This window comes from Martes martes (genome assembly GCF_963455335.1).
Source record: "Martes martes genome assembly, chromosome: 15".
Taxonomy (NCBI): Eukaryota; Metazoa; Chordata; class Mammalia; order Carnivora; family Mustelidae; genus Martes; species Martes martes.
Window position 1 is genome coordinate 5,197,781 of NC_137903.1, and position 24,455 is coordinate 5,222,235.

The 24,455-nt window shown below is 47.1% G+C and overlaps 1 protein-coding gene across 1 annotated transcript in view; it reads right to left on the bottom strand.

Annotated features, from left to right (window-relative positions):
* Positions 1–1,674: 1,674 nt before the first annotated feature.
* Positions 1,675–24,455, bottom strand: part of CD84 (CD84 molecule) — a gene marked incomplete at its 5' end in the record, with an annotated part of 33,576 nt that continues 10,795 nt past the window's right edge. Inside the window, 8 exons of the mRNA XM_080823837.1 lie at positions 1,675–8,950; positions 9,650–11,135; positions 12,702–12,761; positions 13,784–13,881; positions 16,132–16,164; positions 16,802–16,921; positions 17,272–17,523; positions 21,521–21,868. Of these exons, the coding sequence (XP_080679963.1) occupies positions 11,070–11,135; positions 12,702–12,761; positions 13,784–13,881; positions 16,132–16,164; positions 16,802–16,921; positions 17,272–17,523; positions 21,521–21,868 (977 nt within the window). The 3' untranslated portion in view covers positions 1,675–8,950; positions 9,650–11,069. The remainder of the gene's footprint in view (positions 8,951–9,649; positions 11,136–12,701; positions 12,762–13,783; positions 13,882–16,131; positions 16,165–16,801; positions 16,922–17,271; positions 17,524–21,520; positions 21,869–24,455) is intronic.

The following is a 24,455-nucleotide window of genomic DNA, read 5'->3' on the forward strand; positions in this document are numbered from 1 at the left end:
TCTATTTCCAAAATGATTTCATAACCTGTGATAGTGTGATTCATGCGAAATATATATTTGGTCACTCATTTCTTATATATATTTGGTCTTTGTCCAGGGTTTCTGTCTCACAGCTTCCACGACCCTTGGAATTTCCTCAGTGCTTTGAGTCATGGAATAGTTTTTGTTATAATATTTGGTCTCTTGTCATCAGTTCCTAAAAATCTCTTCAGAGCCTTGAAAGAGAAATGGGTGTCTTGTTCATAACAAACCTTTTCCATCACAACTGGATTTATGTTAACGAGTGACTTTTGGACTTCACCTTAAGATGAAGGCTGGTTGCTAGGGGAACCAACCATGTGATTAGAGGGTTGGAAATTTTAGTTCCACTTCCTGACCTCTGAGAGGGGAGGGGGCTGGAGGTTGAATCAGTTGCCAATGGTCAGTCAATTTTTCAATCATGCCTACATAACAAAATCTCCATGAAAACACAAAAGAGGGTTTAGAGAGCTTCTGGGTTGGTGACCCTGTGGAGATTTGGGAGAATGGTGACCTCAGAGAGGACATAGAAGCTCCCTGCCCTTTCCCATACCTTGACCTGTGCATCTCTTCCATTTGGCTGTTCCTTAGTTACACCCTTTTATAATAAACTGCTAATCTAGTAAATGAAGAGTTTCCTTGACTTCTGCGGGCTGCTCTAGCAAAGTAATTGAACCTAAGGAGGTGTTGTAGGAACTTTCAGTCTATAGCCTGTGGGCCAGAAGCCCTGACGATAACCTGCATTGTGACTGGCGTCTGGAATGGGGGTGGAGGGCAGACTTGTGGGACTAAACACTTAACTTATAGAACCTGATGTTATCTCCAGGTAGATGGTGTCAGAATTGAGTTGAATTATAGGACACCCACCTGGTGTTGGAAAATTCCTTGTTTGTTTGGACACCCACCCCCTACCAAAGGACACAATGGGATTGGGTGGAGAACCTTTTATTATCCCAAAGAGACTCTCTATAAACATTAACCAATGTATCCCTATTTCTCCTTTCCTTCAGCCCCTAGTAACCTAATCTACTTTCTCTCTCTCTGACTTTGCTAACTCTAGATACCTCTTATAAGTGGAATTATACCATATTTGCCCTTTAGTTTCTGTCTTATTTCACATAACATAATGTTTTCAAGGTATATCCATATTATAGGATGTATCAGAATTTCACTCTATTTTTTCTGGCTAAATAATATTCCATTGTTTTTATGTAATTTTATATAATTTTATATGTATTATATATTTATATTATATATAATATAATTATATAATTTATAATTTTATATATATTATATATTTATATAATTTTATATAACACATTTTCTTTATTCATCTATATGTGGACTCTGGAGGGTTTCCACTTTTTGCATATTGTGAATAATTTTACAGTGAGCATTGGAGCACATGTATCTGTTTGAGGCCCTGCTTTTGATTCCCTTGGATAGAGACCTAGGATTGGAATTGCTGGGTCATATGAAATTCTGTGGTTAGCTTTTTGAGGACCCACTAAACGATTCCCCACTGTGACTGCACCATTTTACATTTGTACCAGCAATGGGTGAACATTCCAGTTTCTGTACATCTGTCATTTGTTTTTTTTTTTTTTTTGACAACAAAAAATTTGATAACAACATTTGTCATTTTTTTTTAAAGATTTTATTTATTTATTTGACACAGAGAGAGAGATCACAAGTAGCAGGCAGAGAGAGGAAGGGAAGCAGGCTCCCTGCTGAGCAGAGAGCCCAATGCGGGGCTCGATCCCAGAACCCTGGGATCATGACCTGAGCCGAAGGCAGAGGCTTTAACCCACTGAGCCACCCAGGCGCCCCTTGTTTTTTTGATAATAGTCATCCTCATCGATGTTAAGTAGCATCTCATTGGTGGTTTTGATTTGCGTTTCTTTAATGATTAGTGATGTTGAGCATCTTTTCATGTGCTTATGGGTCATTTGTTTATCTTCTTTGGAGAAATACCTATTCAAGTCCTTTGCCCCTTCTAAAATTTGTTTGTTTGGGTTTTATTGTGGTTGCTATTGAGTTGTAGGAGTTCTCTATAATTTCATTCAGTAATGTTTTATAATTTTCTGTGTTTAAGATTTTTTGCCTCCTGGTTAATTTTATTCCTAAGTATTTAATTCTTTTTAATGTTATTGTAAATGGAATTGTTTTCACAATTCTGTTTGTATGGTTCATTGTTAGTGTATGAAAACAACTCTGTTTTGTGTGTTCATTTTGTATATTGCTATTTTGCTTAACTCATTTATTAGCTCTAATAGTTTTTTTTTTTTTAAGATTTTGATTTCTTTATTTGACAGAGAGAGAGATCACAAGTAGGCAGAGAGGCAGGCAGAGGGAGAAGGGGAAGCAGGCTCCCTGCTGAGCAGAGAGCCGACATGGGGCTCGATCCCAGGACCCTGAGACCATGACCTGAGCTGAAGGCAGAGGCTTAACTCACTGAGCCACCCAGGCACCCCTAGTAGTTTTTTATTAAGATTTTATTTATTTATTTGACAGACAGAGATCACAAGTAGGCAGAGAGGTAGGCAGGGCAGGCGGAAGCAGACTCTCTGCTCAGCAGGGCTCGATTCCAGAACCCTGGGATCATGATCTGAGTTGAAGGCAGACGCTTTAACCCACTGAGCCACCCAGGTGCCCTCTACTGGGTTGTGTGTGTGTGTGTGTGTGTGTGTGTGTGTGTGTAATCTTTAGGGTTTTCTATATATAAGATCATGTCATCTACGAACAGAGATCATTTCACTTCTTCTTTTCCAGTTTGGATGCCTTTTATTTCTTTTTCTTGCCTAATTGCTCTGGCTAGAACTTCAAATACTATGTTGAATAGAAATGGTAAAAACCAACATCCTTGACTTCTTCCTTACCTTAGGGCGAAAGATTTTAATCTTTTACCTTTGAGTATAATATTAGCTGTGACTTTTTCATATATGGCCTATTATGGGGCTGAATTACAGGTGTGTGACTTATGGATACAATTAGTCATTTCAGTGGAAGCCAAGAATAGACATGGAGTTATCCAGGAATGACCTGGGGAGGACTCTCTTCTCTGAATGGCATAGACCTCTGTGAATTGCATGGGAGGCTGGCAAGGCTTTTGGGGACTTTGTACTAGCAGAAATGCTGTCAGCTTGGACTGAAGGATACAGAGACAGGACTAGATGCACAACGGCCACGGGATTTCTGGAATTCTACAGGACAGACCAATGAAGTTATCCAGTGACAAATGTGTGTTATCCTTCCAGAAAAGAGAAAAAAGGCAGGGCTGATACTGCCACTATGGGCCCTAGGGCACAGCTCAGGGGTCAGGAATGCTTTCAGTTACAGAGGGGTGGGACTATTGGTGAAGGTGGAGAGGATGAACCTGGTTGTCCCAGAAGGCAGGGCCACCCAGGGGGACCAAAGAACAGAGCATAGAGCCAAAGAAGATTACTCCCATGTCTTAAAATATAATAAAATCTGCCCTGCTAGGTTTTAGACTTGCTTGGGACCTGTGAGCCCTTTTCTTTTTTTTATTGAGGTGTAATTGACATATAATTATATTAGCTTCAGTTATACAACATAATGATTCCATACTTGTATATAATGGGAAATAATTGCTACAACAAGTCTAGTTATTATTGGTCACCATACACAGCTACAATTTTTTTTCTTGTGTTGAGAACTTTTAAGATTTATTCTTAGCAACTTTCAAATATGCAATACAGTATTATTAACTATAGTTTCCATAAGTACATCCCCATGACTTCTTTATTTTATAACTGGAAGTTTTCATCTTTTGAGCTTCTCCCACTTCACATTCTCCTCATGCCCCCACCCCAACCCCAACCACCACTAATTTGTTATCTATATCCATGAGGTTGGGGGTTTTTTGGTTGTTATTGTCATAATTTAAAAGTTTGTTATCATCATAATTTGATTGTTTGTTTGTTGTGTTTTAGATTCCACATGTAAGGGAAATCATAGCAACATCATTGGTCCTTGAGGGCGTTATGCTAAATGAAATAAGTTAGAGAAAGACAAATTCCATGTGATTTTGCTTATGTATGGAAATTAAAAAAAAACAGAACAAAAAATGTGACTCCTTTTTTCTCTTTCTCCCTTTGGAGTGGGCATGTCTATCCTTTGCTTGTCTCACCATTATATTGGGGAAGCATATAGCTTGTCCAGTTTTACAGATTCACGGCTGGAGTTGAATTTTCCCTCAGGATAAATTATACCTTGAGATTCCCACATACCTGATTTAGATGATATTTAAATGAGATTTTAGGTTGAGAATTGATATTGGAATAGGTTAAGACTTTGGGGCTATTGGGATAGAGTAAACACATTTTGCTTGTTAAAAGGACATGGATTTGGGGGATGCAGAAGGCAGAATGTTATAGGTTGAAATGTGCCTTTCCAAAATCTATATGTTGAAGTCCTAACCCCCAGTATCTCAGGCTGTGACTGTATTTGGAGATAAGATATTTAAAGAGGTAACTAAGTTAAAATAAGGTCATATGGGTGGGCCCTAATTCAGTAAGCTTGATGTCTTTATAGGAAGAAGAGATTAGAACACAGACATGCACAGAGAGACCGTGTGAAGACACAGGGGAGAGAAAGCCACCTACAAGCCAGAGAGCGAGGCCTCACAATAAATTGACCTTGCTGACATCTTAATTGCAGACTTCTAGCCTCCAGGATTGTGAGAAAATACCATTCTCTTATTTAAACCACCCAGCCTGTTATACCTTGTTATGGACAGCCTTTGGCAAACTAATACATGGCTTTTATTATGTGGAAGAAATTTCCTTGTATTCCTATTCTGTTCACTGTTTTTAATCATGACAAGGGTATTGAATTTGGTCAATTTTTTTTTTTTTTGCATCAGTTGAGTTGATCATATGGGTTTTTTTTTTTCACCCTTCATTCTATTAATCTGTTCTATTGCATTCTTTTTTTTTTTTTTTAATGTTGAACCATCTTTGCCTCCCAGGAGTAAATCCAAATTGGTCATGATATATAGTCATTTCAATGTGCTGCTGAATTTGGTTTGCTGGTATTTTGTTGAGGATTTTTGCATCAGCATTCATGAGGGATATTATTCTGTACTTTTATCAATGGGTGGTACTGGTGAAACACTGGAAAGTGGGAAGAAGGGAGAAATGTTCTTTTCATCTTGGCTTCTGTTAATGTCCCCAGCAGTAGCAACAATGGTGGGAAATGAAAGCAACTCCGGGGTTCTTGGTCTAGCAATGCAGTTCCAGCAGTCATTCCAGAAGCCTTGGCGCTGGGGTATTTGTGGGCTCTGGCTCCAGTGGTGGCAACCACAGTGGTGAGGCATCCTGGGCTCTCACATTCTTGTGGCTTTGGTTGGAATACGGACTCCTGGCATCCTGCAACGGGCAGCACTAGTTTCCAAAGGCAAATTCCCCCAAGAGTGCTAACACCTTCCTAGACTTGGTTAGTCACTCATCCTCCCTGTCTCACTCCTCAAACCCTTCCATCACTTTCTGGATTCGATTCTTATGTTCAGTTGAGTATAAAATACCGAGGAATGGAAAGGAGAGAAGGCTTTCCAGGCAGAGGACACAGCATGGCAAAGGCATGGAACGGGAAAGGAGTTGGTGGGTTCTCACTCCCATGTACTTCTGTGTGACTGGAGCTGAGGGGGGAAAAAGGAGAAAGGCCTGGACAGTCTGATGGGTCAAATGGCTCAGAGTCTGGTCCCACGGAAAAATTTTTCAGTAGAAAAACAAAGTGATAAGGTCGGCATTTTGGAAAGATTGCTCTTTATGTGAGAATAGCCTGGGTCACGTGTGATAAAGAAATGACCCGGGAGGGTGGCATCAGAAGGGAGGTTGGGCAGGTTGAGGGGACATGGTTGAGTTGGACTTGACAAGACCCAATGACTGCTTAGGTGTGGGGGGTCTGGAGTCAAGAGCAAAATTTTCTGCCTTGGGAAGCTGTGGGCTGTAGAAGCAGTGCGAACAGTGGTTCCGCTCCCAGCCCCCAGACTTGGGGGGCCAGCAGTGGAATCCTGGCTTCCATATTAACTTGGACTAGTTGCTGAGCCTTTCTGTGGCTCAGTTTCTTCATTTGTAAAGTGAAGGAGGATTGCATCTACTTTGGGAGTAGGTGAATTTTAATGTTTCTCGCGGGCTTTAAATGAGTTAGTACACGTAAAACCTTTGGGTGGGAAATGGCACATAATAAGCACTAATAAATGTTAGCTATTTTGAGTGTGGTGGGTCATCAGAACGTAAAGGTACACAGTTGTTTCTAAACCTTTAAATAGTGTTGCACAACTCATAAATTCTTACTCTTCTTTTGTTTCTGTTCTTCTGATATTAATTTGCCCTGTTTTTCTCTCATCTTATAACAACTCACCAGCAGCGCGGATGACCTGGCTCCCTTGTTTGCTTGAAACCAGCTCTGCCCAAAATGCAGACGGTGAGCTCTACTCAAGATTCTTTCATGGATGTTTCCAATAGAAGAGTTGAGTCGTTATCCAGAAAACAACGGAATTAATATACGAATACATCTACTTGGAGCTGCCCTTGGTGTCTCTAAAGTATTATTACATGTACAGATTCATTCAGCAAATGCTTGTGGTCCATCTGTGAAGTGTCAAGCAAAGTGCCAGGTGTTGGGAGGCCAGAGCCACGCATAGGAAGGCTCAAGTGCATGATCAGGTACAAGTGTGTGGCTCTTGGTGACAAGAGGTCTGGAGTTCAAGTTCTGTCTTCCCCAGCTGTCTGAGTTTGCTAAGGTATTTATTCCCTCAGTCTTAACGTAAGCTGGAAGAATTAATTTCTACTTTACAGGGTTGTTGTGAGTTGTAAAAAGCTTCCAGTATAGCAGTTGGTACACAAAGGAAGCCCTAAATTAACTCTTCCCGGCTCAACGCCCTCTGGAGCTCTCCATTTGCATTATTCTTATTATTAAGACCAGCCCCTCCTCTCTCTCTGTCTCCGGAGCCGGTTCAGGGGAGGGTGGGACGGTAAGGGAAATGACAGGAAGAACAAGCATTGGTGTAGGAGGACCGAGAGTTAAAAGTTCGGCACACAACACTAATTGAGCACAATATCTGATGTATTTGTTCTGCATGAACCTGGTACAGGTTTAGCATTTGATGAAGGTGTCAAGCCTGTGAGATCAGCTTGCAGGCATACTCTTACAGTGCTGCCTCACTTAATCCCTACATCAACCCCACACAGTAGGAGCTATTATGGTCCCCATTTTACAGGTGGGAACACTGGGACAGAGAGAGGTGAGCCTAACTTGCCCAAGGTCACAGAACTAAGAAACCAGGATTCAGACCCAGGCACTCCAGCATCAGAGCCTGCCTTTGGGATCACTCAGTACCCTTCTGTCTTCTGTCTCCTCCTCCAGACTTCATTTTATAGCCAATAGAGACTATCGCTAATGGTTCTTGAGAAAATTACTCAAATCCAGAAAATTCAGGGAAAAGTCAAGTAGAAGAAAAGTAATGGATCTGGAAGGCAATATGACCTAGCCATTTCTTTTCTCCAGGTGGAACCTAAGAAATGCCTTAGGGGCGCCTGGGTGGCTCAGTGGGTTAAGTGCCTGCCTTCAGCTCAGGTCATAATCTAAGGGTCCTGGGATCGAGCCCCACGTAGTCTCCCTGCTCAGTGGAGAGTCTGTTTCTCCCACACACCCCCACCCCAACCCCAAACCCCTGCTTGTGCCTTCTTTCTCTCTCTCTCCCTCTCAAATAAATAAGATCTTTAAAAAAAGAAAAATAAAATAAAAACCCACCAGACCAATCAGGCTACTTCCTTCCTTTGTCCGGTTTCCAGAGTGGCCCAGACAAGCTCCTCTCTTGTGGGCTGTGCAGTTTAGAGCGTTCTATAGTTTTTTTAAAAAGCATCACATTTTAAATCAGCTTCACTTTCTTTTTCTGAGAGGCGTTTGCTGCACGGATCCTCCCGTTCTCCGTTCTCTGCGGAAAGCCCATGTGGACCCGCAGGTGCCGGGCTTGAGCTGCCTTACCGGCGCTTGCCACTAGAGGGCCCAGCCCCCGAGGTTTCAATTTCCATGAACCTTCGGAAAAACTGGCCCGTCTTGGTGTGGTATGTAAGATCACACCCATTTTGCAGAAGGAGAATCTGAGAACCAAGCCCTTCGGGGATGGGGTGAGTAGCTCACATCTTCATAAATCAGAAGACTAGGGAAGGAAGAAAGTGAGAGATGGGAGCTCGGTGGTCCCAAGGCCCAAAGGCCACATGAAGAATTCCTGGGCACTGGCTCCCTTCCAGGTTTGTCCTGCAAGACCCAAGGAACACGTGCTTCTGGTTCTGTTCCTTCTCCCCACTTGCCACCGGGGCTGTAGGAGACTAGCAATTTGACCGGGTGAGCGCACCAGGGAGGAGTAGGGGCAGGCTAGAGAAGGGCCACGTTCGGGAGTGGTCCCTCAGCTCACACAAAGGTGAGGAGACGCGCTTTTATTTAAGGGGAAACCCAGCCTGTTCAGGGTCCCTTTGGAGCTCCTCCATCCTTAGGATGTGTCTCTTTACTTCTTCCCTATGTTCCTCCCCGGGTGACTGCCTTTCGCTCACACCTGGTTCATTGCTTCGGGTGGTGTCTCCGCTGGTCTAGCTCCGAAAGTCTTTTCCCTCCAAAGTGTCCTTACGCCCACGTCTGCGTTCTGACACTGAAGGCCGTAACTGGGTTCCGCTGTGCTTCTGTCTATCAGCGCTTGAAACAGAGACCTCCTGTTTGAGCTGGCTGGTCATGTTCCATTCTATTCAAAGAATTTATTGCTCACAAGCCTGGTGCAGGGCACGACGTCGGCTGGTGGTGGGTGCCCAGGGGAACAAAACTCTCATCGTTCAGGGTCAGTCTCGATGGTTTTGAAGTCACGGACCTTGCCCTTCAGTATGCACAGTGTGGAGGGACGCAAATAGCGTCTATACTGTGAGGCAGAAGGAAGTGAGTTGCAATGATATAAGGACAAAGGGGGGGAAAGGAGGGCAAAAAAGCCGTAATTAATTTGACCCGTGACGCCAGGGAGAGCTTCACAGAGGAGGTGACATTAGAGCTGAGCACGGATGTGTATGCAAAGGGCCGGGGACGGGGCACACACTGAAGCAGAGGCGCTCTGCCGTCATAGACAAGGGACGGTGGATGTGCTCAGTGCATCTGGGGCAGTGCCCAGAACACATCACACAGATCCAGCCTCCGCTTCTTTCTTGGGCTTTCCTCAGCGGGATGCCACCCGTCTCCTTCATTCTCGGCCAAATCCTACTCTTCCTCCAGATCCCAGTTTCAACCCACCTCCAACCCTCCAGGCCCCACCTCCTTCAGGAAGCCTTCCCTGATTTTGCTAGCTCCTGCCACTCCCCGAAACATGTAATTCAGCATTTAACACTAGTGCCCATGCTTGCCTCGCACAGAGCAGCTAGACCAGAGCAGACATTATGCTCATCGGATACTTTGGGGGTCTTGCAGCCCCCAACACAGTGCTAATGGTGGTCAGGGCTAGACGGTGCTATGGACTCATTCACTGGGACTAACACCTCCCTTCTGCCCACATGCAGCTCATTTCTGCTGCCCAGCCTGGGATCGTTGATGGGGATTTGGGATTTAGCTGGCCGTGGGTGCTCACACATACGGGAAACAGTTCTTCATATGATCACTTGAAAGTTCTGCTCAGCCGCGGGCGATTCCTCCTCAGCGCTGGTGGGAGGCGCGTGGACATCTAACCAGAGCGTGAAGTCCATGGTTCTCTGGACTGAGCCTTGGGAGCGGGGGCGGGGAGCCGGTTTCATCATCTACACCATCATCGCCAAGTCCCCTCTGAAGAATGACTCGCTTCTTTCAAGGGCTCTTGTTTCGATGGCTGGGTTGTACTCAGCTCTCTTAAAGCATCAGAAATAGAGCTGGTCAAGCCCTTGTGGTGAATGGGGTACTGGGGACAGTCTCTTCTCCTTGCTGAGGCTGCTTGGGAGAGATATCGGGCTGGTTCTGCAGAGAAATGGAACCAACAGGAAACAGACGTAACAGGGAGCCGGCTTGTGTGCTTATGAAGACTGAGAATCCCAAGGTCTACGGCTGGGCAGCTGATGGTGTAGTTCTCCAGCCCAAGTCCAAAGGCCTGAGAACCAGGGGAGCTGACGGTATAAGTTTCAGTCCAAGTCCAAGTCCTAAGGCAGGAGGACTGATATCCCAGCTCTAAGATGGTCAGGCAGAGGGAGTGAATTCTCCCTTACTCTGTCTTCTTCTCTTCAGGCTCTTGATGGATCTGTGACAGGCACCCGTACCGGAGTGAGGGTTAATTTGCTGTACTCAGTCTACCAATCTGAATGTTAATCTCATCCAAAAATGACCTCATAGCTGCCCCCCCCCCAGAATCATGTTTAACCAAGTATCTGGGCATCCCATGCATGGCCCAGTCAAGTTGAACGCTTGGCCAGAAAGAAAAATCTTATGAGGCTTTTGAAGTAGAGCCTGAAGAAAAATGCCGCAGCTGTCTAGTCCCTACGGAAAGAGCCTTTTCCAACGCTCCATTTGGAGAGTGTGTCTGCACAGCTGAGAGCCACACCACCAATGGCTTCCCATGCAACCCCATCATGCACGGGTGGGCCGGTCCAGCCAGCTGTCCCCTGCACAAAAGTTCCTGGGCAAAGGGGCACAGAGAGGCTGAAATGCAGCCCACACTCTACTCATCAAGCCATGTGCTTGGGAGGGGCCGCATCTGCCTCAGGGAAAGGGTGCTTTTGTCTCATTTGTCGCTGGTGCTGTGTAGAATTTGGAGGCTCTGCGTCAGGGCTCCTCGCAGACACCGACTGTGATAAGAGCATCTCAGGTGGTGTGCCACCACCTAGCACAGGTGTGCGAAGTATCAGTCCTTCTTACATAGGGGGTTGCTGGGCAGGGTCATCACCTCAAGTTGCAAAAAGTCACATATCGGGGTGTGATGGCTTCAGTCTCCATGTAAGACATGCGCAGAGAAAGTCTGGGTCCGGGGCATCTGCTGGGCTATCAATGGGGGCTGAAGCTCAGTGTCCACAGGGAGAAGGCTGCACGGGAGCCTAGACCTCATTCTCATAGGCTGAAATCCCAGGAGGTTTGCCGTCCTGAGTGCTGGTTTTCCCCATCTGTGCACAAGAGGGAGTTGGAGCGGCAGGTTAACTGAGAGATGTTGCATGGAAAGCCCGGCCCCGAGCGGTACCAGGACAGACAGACGGCCCCGGGGAGATGCTCGGGTCACCCACTTGCAAGCGCTTGGGTAATCAGCAGTGGAACCCAGGAAAAAGGCAGCCGGAAAGAATGGGGGTATTTGCATTGATTTGATGACAGGCTTGGGCAACACCAGGCTCAATCTACCTGTCTTCCTTGCTCTTAGCTGGGCCTCAGCTCTTTTTGAACCCCCACAAGTGCACCCCACATACTGAGGAGCTGCCTCCACCTGTGTCCTGTGCTCTAGTTATGCGGACAGACCTAGAGCCCTCCCCACACCCCACTCCCAAGTAAAGTGGACCCGACAGGACGGGAAAAAAATTCTTCTCAAATCACCTAGCGAGCAATCAATAGTTGCTCTCCACCTTGTCCAGAGGATGCGCTTGGAGATGCCGCAACCTGGGCCACCCTGGTGAATCCCTCCAGTCGAGTCCTTGCCAATGTCTCCTCCTGTGTCCTTCCCCGACCTTCAGATCCCAGCTCACACTTGCGACCCTGCCCCTCCCTTCTTCCTTCCCCTTCACCTGTCCTTTGTCCCTCCGTTGTCCCTCTGTCTCCTTCTCTCTCCTTCCCTCTCCTGAGCACTGAGGGAGCGAAGGCCCTTCGTCTTGTGCTCCAGAACATTGGCTTAGCCCCACACCCCCCAACCGCCCGAGCACGAGTCCTCGAGTTCTCGCGCAAGCCTCCTGCTTCTGCAGCTCGCAGATGCCCTCTACCGAACCAGCGCTCAATTCTCATTCCCCACCCATTTCCTAATGTCCCCGCCCGCTCTTCATTTGTTCTCTGACTTTCCCTCCCCCCAGACCCCCCGGGTTCCTGTGTATCTTTCACGATGATTTTGCTCAGCTATTACACAGGAACACTGACAAAACATTCGATTCCCCAAGACACCCCAAAGCTGTCCTTCTGGCTGCAGCAGAAATGACGATCCTCACAGACAGTGAGCGACGCCCCAAACGGAAAGTCTCACCTGCCCTCTATGCATAGTCCAGAGCAGGACATTGAGGCACAGGGCACTGTGCGTGTCGCTGCTCCATTTCAAATTGTGGTGCAGGTTGCACACTGTGCAAGTCAGCTGACGGAGGAAGTGGGAACTGAACTTCAGCCCGTGTTCTACTTCCCCGGGCTGGGCACCTGGTGTGGGCCTGTGTCTGTCCAGAGGGGGGCACCTGTTGTCTAATTTTATTCTGTGAGCGCGCAGGGCCCCCGCTGCTTGAGAGGCTAGAGTTGGAACCCTGCGGTTCAGAGGCCCGGGGGCTCCTGCGCTTAGAGGCGGGCTCGACACCCCAAGTGAGCCAGGTTTTGGATGGCTGGAGCTGGGTTCTGTGCAGGGGTGGAACACTGTGGGCCAAGGCCCTCAGCAGTTAGTCCTGAGAGGGACAGAGAGAAGCACCAAGCGAGCCGGCTGGCCCCGGTTGGATGGACAGGGCACAGCAGAATGGCTGGAACGGACAGGCCGGGCTAAAAAAATCAAAAGGATTTACCTTATCCATCTGCAATGTGGCGTAAACCCTGTTCACTGGGTCCTCCTTGGCAGGGAGCTCCTGTAAAACACCCGTCTTCCCCTCAGTGAGGGGCCCAGGCAAAACCTCATGAGGCCCCCTTCCCGCCTCTGCCTGGCCTGCTGCCCCCCTGCTCCCACTCCCCCCAGCCCGCCTCCGCTCTGGTTCCATCCAGCCTCCAGAGGGTCAGGGCAGGGTGTGGGGCGGGAGGAGTGGGTAGCAGTTGGGTAAAACCCTCAAGAGCCAAGAGGAGGGGTTTGCGTGGTTCATACTGGGTCTTGCCCACTGAAGATTTTGGCTCTGGGCACCTAGTCGCCCATCAGCACAAGCTCAGTGCTGGCTGGACCAGGCGGACCTCCGTTGCCCTTCCACTCCTGTGGACTTCGGGGAGCAGGCCAGGGTCTGGGAGCACAGAGAAAAGTGGTGCCTTAGAAGGTGGGTTGAGGGTGGAGGTGAGGGCGGGACGGGCAGGTGAAGGGCAGGTGGGAGGAGGGGCTGTTGCCGCCAGACCAGGAAGTTCAAGGGGACCTCTCTTGGGGCGCCTGGGTGGCTCAGTCATTAAGCGTCAGGTCATGATCTCAGGGTCCTGGGATCGAGCCCACATCGGGCTCTCTGCTCAGTGGGGAGCTTCTCCCTCTGCCCCTCCACCCTGTTGGTGCTCTCTCTCAAATAAACTAAATCTTAAAAAAGGAGGGGAATCTCTCTCAGTTCTGTGCTCTTAGAGGCCCCTTAGCCTCCTGTTCGCATGTTGGTGGTCACCGAGCAGCCCTCACCTCACACCTAAACAGCTCCCTTGCCGTTCGTCCCTCGTGGTGGGCACCCCACTCCTGGCCAGGCCTCTCACGTCACCCAGAGCCAGACCCCCGTGTGGAAGCTGACGGCCTCCACCCCTGGAGGTTGCCGTGCGGTGACGACTGGCCATGTTCCTGTCCCCACAGGGGGACCCACGGCATCATTTCCCTGACATGACGATGCTTGGTTGGACCCTCTAGATCCCTGGCCTGCTGCCCCCGACTGCCTTCCCCTAGGGGTGGTGGGAGGACCCGTGAGTGGCATCAGCTCACCTTGGACGGGGGGATTTCATCGTAGATTCTGCCCTCTGCTGGGGGGGCAGCTCTGGTCACCATGACGTAGGTGTATATTGTTTTCTTCGAGGCGGCATCTGCGTCACAAAGAAACATAGAAACACAGCGTGTGAGAGGCGGATGGGTTTTAGAGATGACTTCTTCTGAGGTTCTCTCTCTTTTTTTAAAAAATAATTTATTTATTTACTTGACAGAGAGAGAGAGAGATCACAAGTAGGCAGAGGCAGGCAGAGGGGTAGGGGGAAGCAGGCTCCCTGTGAGCAGAGAGCCCGATGCGGGGCTTGATCCCAGGACCCTGAGATCATGACCTGAGCTGAAGGCAGAGGCTTAACCCACGGAGCCATCCAGGCGCCCCTGAGGTTCTCTTTTTAAGGTAAAGAAACGAAGCCCTAAAAGGATGCTCGGGTCCTGGGATGGCCTCTCCCTCTTGTCGGGATTTCACTCCGTGTGGGAGGCACCAGCTCAGGCCTGGCTCACCCAGGGCTCTACTCCAGAATCCACATGAGGCTGACAAGGTTCTCCGGGCCCCGGCGGGCAGTCAGAGGCAGCCCCTCCCCGCAGGGTCTCGCATGGCGTCTCCGGCACACGGCGCTGACTGCCTCGCCTGGGCTCATTGTCTTCTCATGTGAGGGTCTTGGTTTTCCGTGAGGTTGATTCTCTCTAGTTACACACTGTGTTGGATTCCTTTGCCCTGTACCTTCCTGTCACTATCTCCAGGGAGAAGCACAGAGAAGATACTCTACAGACATTCGTTGTCTGCTCGATTGAGCCACATGGTAAGACGTGGACGAGAGGCTTCCTCGGCGCACCAGGCTCCATGGGAGGCAAAGACCACAGAGACAAGTCCCTACTCTTGGGAATTCCTGGGCTGAGAATAGCCGAACTATGGAAAGAACCTGGATGTCTGTCCACCAACAGAAGAATGGACAAAGAAGATGTGAGATAGATATATATATATATGTGTGTATACACACACACACACACACACACACACACACACACACATATATATATCATAATACTAGGCAGTCATCAAAAAACCCGAAATCTTGCCATTTGCAACACCGTGGAAGGAACTAGATGGTATTATGCTAAGCAAAATAAGTCAATCAGAGAAAGACAATTATCATATGATCTCTCTGATATGAGGAATTTGAGAGCAGAGCAGGGGGTCTTAGGGGGTAGGGAAGGAAAAAATGAAACAAGATGGGACTGGGGGGGAGACAAACCATAAGAGACTCTTAATCTCAGGAAACAAACTGAGGCTTGCTGGGGGTGGGGGGTTGGGGATAGGGTGGTTGGGTTAAGGACATTGGGGAGGGTATGTGCTATGGTGAGTGCTGTGAAATGTGTAAGCCTGATGATTCACAGACCTGTACCCTTGGGGCAAATACTACATTATATGTTAAAAAAAAAAAAAAAAAAAAGAATTCCCGGGCTGAGGCAGCTGGGTGGCTCAGTGGGTTAAGCATCTGCCTTCGACTCAGGTCATGATCCCAGGTGTCCCAGGATCGAGCCCCGCAGCGGGCTCTCTGCTCAGCAGGAAGTCTGCTTCTCCCTCTCCCACTCCCCCTGCTTGTACTCCCTCTCTGCTATCTCTCTCTCTGTGTCAAATAAATAGATAAAATCTTAAAAAAAAAAAAAGGAATTCCTGGGCTGGTAAAGGCATCCGTCCCAGTGTGCTCCTCTTCCTGCTCCTAACATGCAACATTTTAGGGCAAAGTCAAAAAGAGCTGTTTCAGGGCACCAACATACCCACAAACAGCAGTGAGCTGAGTGGTAAGTCCTGTCCCAGACCCTACCTCCGACTTGCCAAGAGAGTCAGCCCGGGTGCTCTCTGTCATCTAATTGGTAGATGAAAAAAGTAGCACTTCTTCCTTCCCAAGAGACCGTGATGGATTTGGAGACAGATGTCTCTTGGAGGAACCCTGAAGATACCTATGGCCTGAGTCAGGTTGCGGGACTTCTCCCCATCACTCCCGTTTGAGTTAAATCCTCTGCCCCGGAAAGCCTCCTTCCGTGCCAAGGCTGAATGGTCAGTTGTACGCACCGTGCTGATATTTACTGAGTTCTTACTATGCACCAGGCTCCAGGCCAAGTACTTAATGTGGGTAATTCCATTTAATCCTGTTAATAAGTATGTATGTCTGTTTTACCACCGACAAAACCAAGGCTTGTGGTGACAGATCACTCATAGCTAATAAACGGTCAAGCTGGGACCTTCGGCCCAGACCGCCTACAAAACAGAAGCTGAGAAACAGAACCCATCTGCCGTGAACTCATCGCTCCCGGCTGTCGTCTGTGGAAACTCGTGGCTGAGAACTTACCAGAGTTCTTACCGAAGGGCTTCAAGAAGGAACCTGAGGAGTCAGACCCAAAGGAGAGTCAGGAACATGGAAACAGAGGTGGAGCTCTCTACTCCCAGGCTTGTTACTGTGACTGGGGGGAAAGGAAGATTTGGGGAGATCGTGGGGGTGGGAGGAATAGGAGGGTCTAATGATCCTGGGGGGGGGCCCAAGATCAGGTTTTCTGCATTGCAAATAGCACAATTACAGAAGGATCCAGAGGGATCCAGAGGGATCTAGTGACGTCCATGGAATGAAAAGTTAGTAGTACACGTCCGTCAGGGACTCTCCAGAGTCAAAATATGGTGGAATTGGAAGTGACTCAGGATACCCTATAGTTCGAGTCCCATTTTACACATGAGAGCACTGAGCCAGAGAAGGAAAGACACACGTCCAGTGCAGCACAGCTCCTCCATGGCAGTAGTGAACTCACACCCAGGTTCTGGGCCCACCAGATACTGATGACAGCAGGAGCCCACTCAGAGCACCGGCATCCAGGGGTCAGCACTCCAGCGAGGGTGAGGGCGTGTGGATTGGAGGAAGGCAGATTGCCCGGAACAAGGGACCTCTCTACCCCACCTTGGATAGATGACTCCAGTCCCGGGAAGAAGGAAGGTGTATTTCCACCTTTTACCTTCTGGAGAAATCCTACCTTCTCCTCGTTTGCGCAAAAAGAACAAAAGCACCAAAGGCACGATGAGTATAGACAGAAAGAGCCCGGCCAGCCCGCTCAGCAGCCCGGTGTGGCGAGAACGGAGGCCTGTTGCCGTGTCTGGAAACAGAAGAGACAGTGAGACTTGGCCACACTCAGGGACACTGTCAAAAGGGGTGCCCGGCAGGGGAGTGCCACAGCTCCAAGGGAGACTGGACTTTCTGGTATTCAAAGTCGGCATTCGAAACAGTCAGAGAGCCGAGCAGGGGCTGCCTCGGAACACCGCAGACACCCGGCCTAGCTCAGAAAGCTCTAGCCTCTTCTCCAGGCCCTCCTGGGAGGAGATGCCCCTGGGGACCAGGCCAGGCCTAAGGGAGGGACACCCCCCCCCCGGGGAAACAAGGCCCAGGTTAGGCCGCTCTTCCGAGTGGGTCTTGGAGACCGCAGGGGAGATGGACGGAGCCGGTCACCTGCACAGAGCTGCTGGGCAGATATGGAGTCCGAGCTGTTGCTGACGGGGTTCTGGGCTGTGCACGTGTAAGTCAGCTCCTGGCTGTCGGGGGTCCGGGAGATTCGAATTACATTCCCCTTCTCCCCCAGAGGACTCCAACTGTATGTGACGTTCTCTTCTTCTTTCTCCACGGAGCACGTCAAGGTGACATTGCAGGTGCTGTTCATAGACGTCATTAAACTCTGTGTGATTTGTGGCTTCCCAAGCCGACCTAGGACAGGGAGACACAGGCGTCCGGGGTGAGCGGGAGCTAACCTGTCTCAGGAGAGCCAGCTGTTGGGTTCTCAGAAATTCTTTCAAGAGGGTTGTTAAGTGCAGCCATCATGAAAAATGAAATGATAACAACTTACAATAAAATAAATCACATTTTAAAAAAGCTAGTACCTACTCAAAATTCACCGCTTTCTATTTTTTTGGCCGATTTGCTGTTACCTGCGCTCTAAAAGTTATTTACATCTATCAGATCTGTCTTTTGTAATGATATACAAAGTCTTCCCAGTTCTGCAAGCTTTAAAACACAGTGGGAGTCTTTACACCACAGAAATGGACAAATCAGGGGGTGCTTGGGTAGTTCTGTCAGTGAAGCGTCCAACTCTTGATTTTGGCTCAGTTCCTGATCTCAGGGTCATGAGATCAAGCCTCGTGTGGGGCTCCGCACTGGGCATGGGGCTTGCTTGGGATCCCCTCTTTCTCCCTCTGTCCGCCTTTACCCCTCCCCTCAAATAAAAGAAATTGGCAAATGCTCAGACTTGGGCTGGGTTGACTGGTCTACAGATTGTCACTCTAGACTGAAGAAAACAAAAAGAAACATTAAAAATGAAGAAACATGAAGAACATTAAAGATGGTTAAAGTCAATTAAACTTCAATGTGCCTCCTGTCTGCAGCCATTACATTGTGAACAGCGCCAAAGAAACTAGGAAATATTCTTTCAGTGTTTGAAAACAGTTATCTGATTCAGCAAAGAAGTCTCTTGCACCGATGTGCAAGCAAAGGTCTGAAATACTGTTTTGTTGGGTTAATTTTTCCTTATTAGCCCATTTCACAAAACTATCAGCCAGTATGCCCGTTGGCTTCTTCATCAACACCTGAAGGCTGGGAAGGATAAACGTTCAGCAAAACTCAATGAAAACGTATATACACAATAGAGACCGGTGTATATTTACTACCATTTATGAAATCATGTGCCACACGCCCTTTGGGTCACACGTGCCATCAAGAACCAGTGCACCGCTGCATGAAAGTCTCTACAAAAAATGTTTTGGCTGTGTTTTCTGGTGTGTTTTCATGGACTTGTTTTGTGTTGTTCTAAAGTGCCACAGTAAAAAGTTAAAATCCCTTCAAAAGTTCATTTTAAAAGATGTTTTTACGAAAGCAATCAAAAGGTTAACTGTCCAAGTGGTAGGCTGGTAAGGGGTTACGGAAGAGCAATTATATTTAGGTTGAGTAAGAGCTATCTGGGGCCGGCAGAAGGAAAGGGAAGTTCTCCCTTTACCGGCAGATAAGAAAGTGCCCACGTTCCGAGTTGGTAAATTTAGTTAATTCTTGGCCAGGCTGCTGTGCCGGGCTTTGTTCCTTCTATCCTAGCCACATGGGGAGGGTTCAGAAGGAGGGGGCATGTGGCTTTCTGGTTCATGTAGTATTTTTAAAGTTGTCTGTGCTCGCAAGGAAGTAGAATATGGTAAGGAAGAATCTATAAATGTTTTTCATTCCAACCGCACCAGAAACCCTGGTCCTGTGAGTCTCTTAGAGGGATCTACTCCAGACCAGAATTAGTGGTGACTTGTGAAAAAACTCCCAAAGAAGTTTGGAGTGACCTTGATGTGCTACAACAGTGATCAATACAGACGTCTATAGCAAAAAATCAGCCAAAGTGTGTGTGTGTGTGTGTGTGTGTGTGTGTGTCTGTGTGTGTGTGTGTCTGTGTGTGTGTGTGTTTGTGTGTGTGCTTTTCTTTAGAAACTGGATTTGCAGGAATATTCAAGTCTCTCCTTGATATTTACTTATTTTTAGAGAAACTCTTTTGCTGAGTGTCGAGATGGGGGATAGTGGTAAAGACAGGATCCCATCTCATTCTTCCCAGCAGGAACAGAGATGTTACCTGCATCAGGCTGCTGGACAGAGAAGGTCAGGGCTGTGGCTGAAAGTGGGGAAGCCACTGGAGACCTGGGTCTGACCAAGCTCTGCTGCTCTCCAGAAAGGGGATGCGCGCAGCCTCACTGAGGTTTAGCTCCGTCCCTTACAACACAGGTAGAATTTTCTCCTGCTGGGGTTGTTTGTTGTGAGGACTAAATGAGCTATTGTGTTTAAAGAACACTCTAATACCCGTCTCCGTCCATCTGCCCATCCTCTGTCTAGACATATTAATTATCTATGGGAAAGACAAAACGAGCCAGCAACAGGGACTGTCTGTGAGAAGGGAGAGTTGCAATGCACTATGTATTGTCTTTGACTCTGTGCACGTGTTGCCTAAATGTATGTGATCTCTACCTATTTTTTAAAATTAGGTGGTAGAATGGCAGACACACAGAGTTCAATAAGTGTCAGTTCCCGTCTCATTATCTTCTCCACTAACTCCCTCAAAGGTACAGATTGTGTTAGGTAGGCAATCTGGCCTTCTCTGAGACTTTCCGGTGGTCTGCTCTACCTGCAAATGGTGTCATACCTCCCAGAGATTGAGTGGGTAAAACTGAACATATAAAGAGATGAAAACAGGGGCATCTGGGTGGCTCAGTTGGTGAAGCATCCCACTCTTGATTTCAGCTTGGGTCATGATGTTGGAGTCCTAGGGTGGAGCCCCAAGTTGGAGCTCTGTGCTCAGCAGGAAGTCTGCTTCTCTCTCTCTCTCTCTCTCTCTTCCTCTCTTTCTGCCCCTCCCCCTGCTCACATGCACTCTCTCTCTCTAAAATAAATAAATAAATCTTTTAAAAAATGGTTAAAGTGTTTAATGTTGTGTTACATATATTTTTATCACAATAAAATTTTTTAAACAAATAAAAGAAAAAATGAATTTACCGTGTGTTTTCCTTCTTGGGCATTTATCCTGGAGAAGCAAAAAGTCATTGCGTGCAGAAACTTGTACGTGAATGTGCATAGCAGCTTTATTTGTAATACCCCCAAGCTGGAACTAACTAAAATATCCCCTCGTCAGTGAATGGTTAAACGGACTGGTCCGTCTACACCATGGAATACTATCCAGCCATCAAAAGATAAAAACTACAGATACTTGCAATAATTAGGATGACTCTCAAATTATGCTGCGTGAGAAGAGCCAGTCTCAAAAGCATATGCATACTGCATGAGTCCCTGTATGTGACATGTGAAATAACGTAACGATGGGTGGGAAGAACGGAGTAAGGTCGTCCAGGAGCCGGGGAGGGAGCCGGTGACTCTGAGCGGCCGAGGGACTCTTGCTGCAGTGGGGTGGTTCAGGACCTTGATCGCGGTTGTGACACACGAGGGCCCACAGGTGAGTAAACTCTGCAAGCTCCACGTGCACTTACACATAGAGGAGAGCCCGCACAACTGCTGACATCTGAATCAGCTTCCTAGGGATGCCTGTGCCGACTTCCTGGCTTTGATATTGTCCTATAGTTACACAAGATGTCACCACTGGGGGGACCGGAGAACGTGCACACAGAACCTCTTCTTTTTTTTAAAGATCTTATTTATGTATGAGAGAGAGAGACAGAGAGAGAGCATGAGCAGGGTGAGAGGGAGAGAGAGAGGGAGAAGCAGATTGCAAGGAGCAAGGAGCCCGACATGGGGCTCCATTCCGGGACTCCAGGATCCTGACCTGAGCCCAAGGCAGACACTTAACCGACTGAGCCACCCAGGCGCCTCTCCCTGCCTGGCTCTTTACACCTCTCTATGCAACTACACTTATTTTAAAATAAAAAGTTTTTTTTTTAAAAGGAGTGCTTTCCATACACTATCTCACTTGATCCTCTCAGTGACCAAGGGAAGTGCATCGCATGATTGATTATTCACATTTTATAGAAAAGAAAAACCAGACGCATGGAACAACCTGCTGATTGAAGATTACACACCTAAAAACAAGCAAAATCACAAGCTCTGCCTTAGTATTGGTGTATTTATGTATGGATGTACAGGTGCAGAAAGAATTAGGGACGTCAATAAAGACATAAAGGCGTTCTATAGATAGCAAATTCGCAAAACAAAGCAAGCCCTTTATCCTCGCACTACTTACGGAAGACCTGAAGGTTGAAGCGCCTGGTGGTGGTGACCGTCCCTTCAACGGTCTTTGTATTTATGTCGGCTTTGTAGGTGCCGGAATCTTCCATCCTCAGATGACTGATCTCCAGGTTGTAGTTCTGGCAGGAGACATTTATTCGGTCATTATAATTTTGGTGGGTCACAGTAACCTTGGGGGCTGCTCCTGTATCTCCTGGCATTATGAACGCAACAGATGTCTCAGAGTTCCAAACGATGTTGACAACGTGCTGTGATTTTTCGATATTTAAGGGGAAAGTGACCAACTCCCCCAGTATCCCAATCAACGTGACGACATCTGTGTCACTTCCGTCTGCTTCCAGACCTGGGGACATAAGTAGAAAACCATTGCCATTTCCCTGTTGCACTTTTTAGAGTCTCCTGTCTCCCAGGCTTGAGTCTCCCTGAAGAGCTGCCCAGGTGCAGCTCATCCAACCTCTGGAGGGGTTTTTTGTTTTTCTTTTTTATTTGTGTGGGGTTTTTCTGTTTGTTTTTTGGGTTTTGTTTTGTTTCGTTTCGTTTTTTGTTTTTGGTATTCTACTCTCCATATAATATGTTATGATGGCTAAATTTTCTGAGGGATTTTCATTAAAAAATGAAATTTCCAGTGAATTTCAAGGGGCCTATTTCATTAAAAACATTTATCTAGACTTATAGACCGAAGGGTCTATGAGATTGGAGGGACAAAGACCATACACCTCCAGAAGGTTTGAGAATTAAGTGTCTTTCTTTCCCAAGACCATATTGCCAAGTGACGGAAGATCTGGGACAAGAGCCTGGCTGCTGTGGTCTTCGCAAAAAGAAAGCTACATTTATACCTTTATTTCTGGAAGATACAGGCCTATAGTGCTTTGGAGGTTCTCGAGTAAGTATTTCCCAAGTTGGTGATTTGGGGAGGTCTTTTTTGTTCCCTACTCTATCTCCAGCCTCTAGACTAGTCCATGACATGTAGTGGGTGCTTAATAAATATTTGTGGAATGAATTAATAAATGGAACTCACTTACGTGTTGCCTAGAATCTCTTGGAACAGCTTCTGATGTAAGCAAAATTCATTAATTCATTAGTACATTTATGAATGAATGCATGAATTTTTTTTCAAGGTCAGCTTTGTCCCAGATACTACAGCAGGTAATTATTAATCAAATTTCTAATACAAATGTTTGCTGAACATCTACTCTTTTAAGTGCAATGCAAGGAGCTGTGGGATACAGAGGTGAGTGAAAATTGATACAAATTTCCTGCTCTTTGGAACTTCACAGTTAAAGGAAGAGATCAATAGTGATCAGATCATTACAGATGTACAGATACGATATATATAGTTGACTCTTGAACAACACAGACTTGAACTGCGTGGGTCCACTTATACATGAAAATTTCCCGTAAATACAATGCAATACTGTCAATGTGTTTTTCTTCTTTACGATTTTCTTTTTTTTTTTTTAATATTTTATTTATTTGACAGACAGAAATCACAAGTAGGCAGAGAGGCAGACAGAGAGGAGGAAGCAGGCTTCCTGCAGAGCAGAGAGCCCAATGCGGGGCTCGATCCCAGGTCACTGGGATCATGACCTGAGCGGAAGGCAGAGGCTTTAACCCACTGAGCCACCCAGGCACCCCTCTTTATGATTTTCTTAATAACATTTTCTTTTCTCTAGTTTACTTTATTGTAAGAATAAGGTCTGTAACACAATAAAACATACAAAATATGTGTTGACTGACTATTATCAGTAAGGCTTCTGGTCCAGAGTAGGCTGTAAGTGAAGCTTTGGGGAGCCAGAAGTTATACATGGATTTTCAAGTGCATGAGGGGTCAGTATCCTCAACCCCTGCATCGTTCAAGGTCAACTGTGTAAGTATTATGGTGCTTTGAGAGACAATAGCAAGGAGACTTGACCTGTTACTTTCTAGTAAAAGCTGAAGGATGAATGCTTTTAAAATCTGATGTGGGGGGAAATGAGAAGGTTTTTTTTCTCTCTTCTCCTCTTTCACCTTATGAAGATAAACTGATTTGATACCGAGTTTGTAAAATGAAAGGCGATATAATTATAAAATGGCCGCCCTTGCCCTCCAGCCCAGTAGCTCCTGAATGAGACTAGAGATTGCTAATAAAAAATCTCTTTCCTTTCAGACCAACCAAGATTTTGCCTTAGGAGGACCATCCCAGGTCATGCATGATGACTTAGTTGGGGTGGGTTAAGTCCAGAAGAAGATATAACGGGGTCCTGGGGGCGGGGGAGACTAAGGACCTGCATCTACAAACATTTATTAGGTGCTAACTATGTGCCAGATGCTATGCTAGGGACTCAGGGAAGAATAGGACGTGGCTGAGGTGCTGAGGAGCTCGCACCCTGGAGAATAAGACAAATGTGTATGCAAGTAAAAAATAACACAATCTGATGAGTGCTAAATGGTAAAAGCAAAAGAAACAAACCACTGGGGAACCAAAGGAGAGACTAAGGCTGCCTTCAGGGCAAGAGTCATAGTTTACAAAAATCCAGCTTCTTGAACATTAATTCTCTCCAGACAAACTGTTGCATTGGGCTATGGGGTGTGGTAGAGGGGCCCTTGGTGTGTGCCAGCCTGAGTCCCTCTCAGACATGGGCATGCCATCTGGGCAGGTGCACGGAGCCTTGAGCTCGGAAGGACTTTGAGGTTGCTTTAAGGCTGCTGTGCCACCTTGAAAGACTTACTATTGTTTGGACAAGGACCCCCCCCCCCCATTTTCATGTTGCAATGGTTTCTGCAAATTACACAGCTGATCCTGGTGCCAGGTAGTCCGTGTCTTGCGGAACTTTTTAAAATCAGACCCTGGCACCTAACTGCCATTCTGTTCTGTAGATAAAAGTTAAATGTGTGAAGAGGATGTGGGTTCTCTCCTCAAGCCCCAGGAAGTGTGTAGGCGAGTTGTGAAA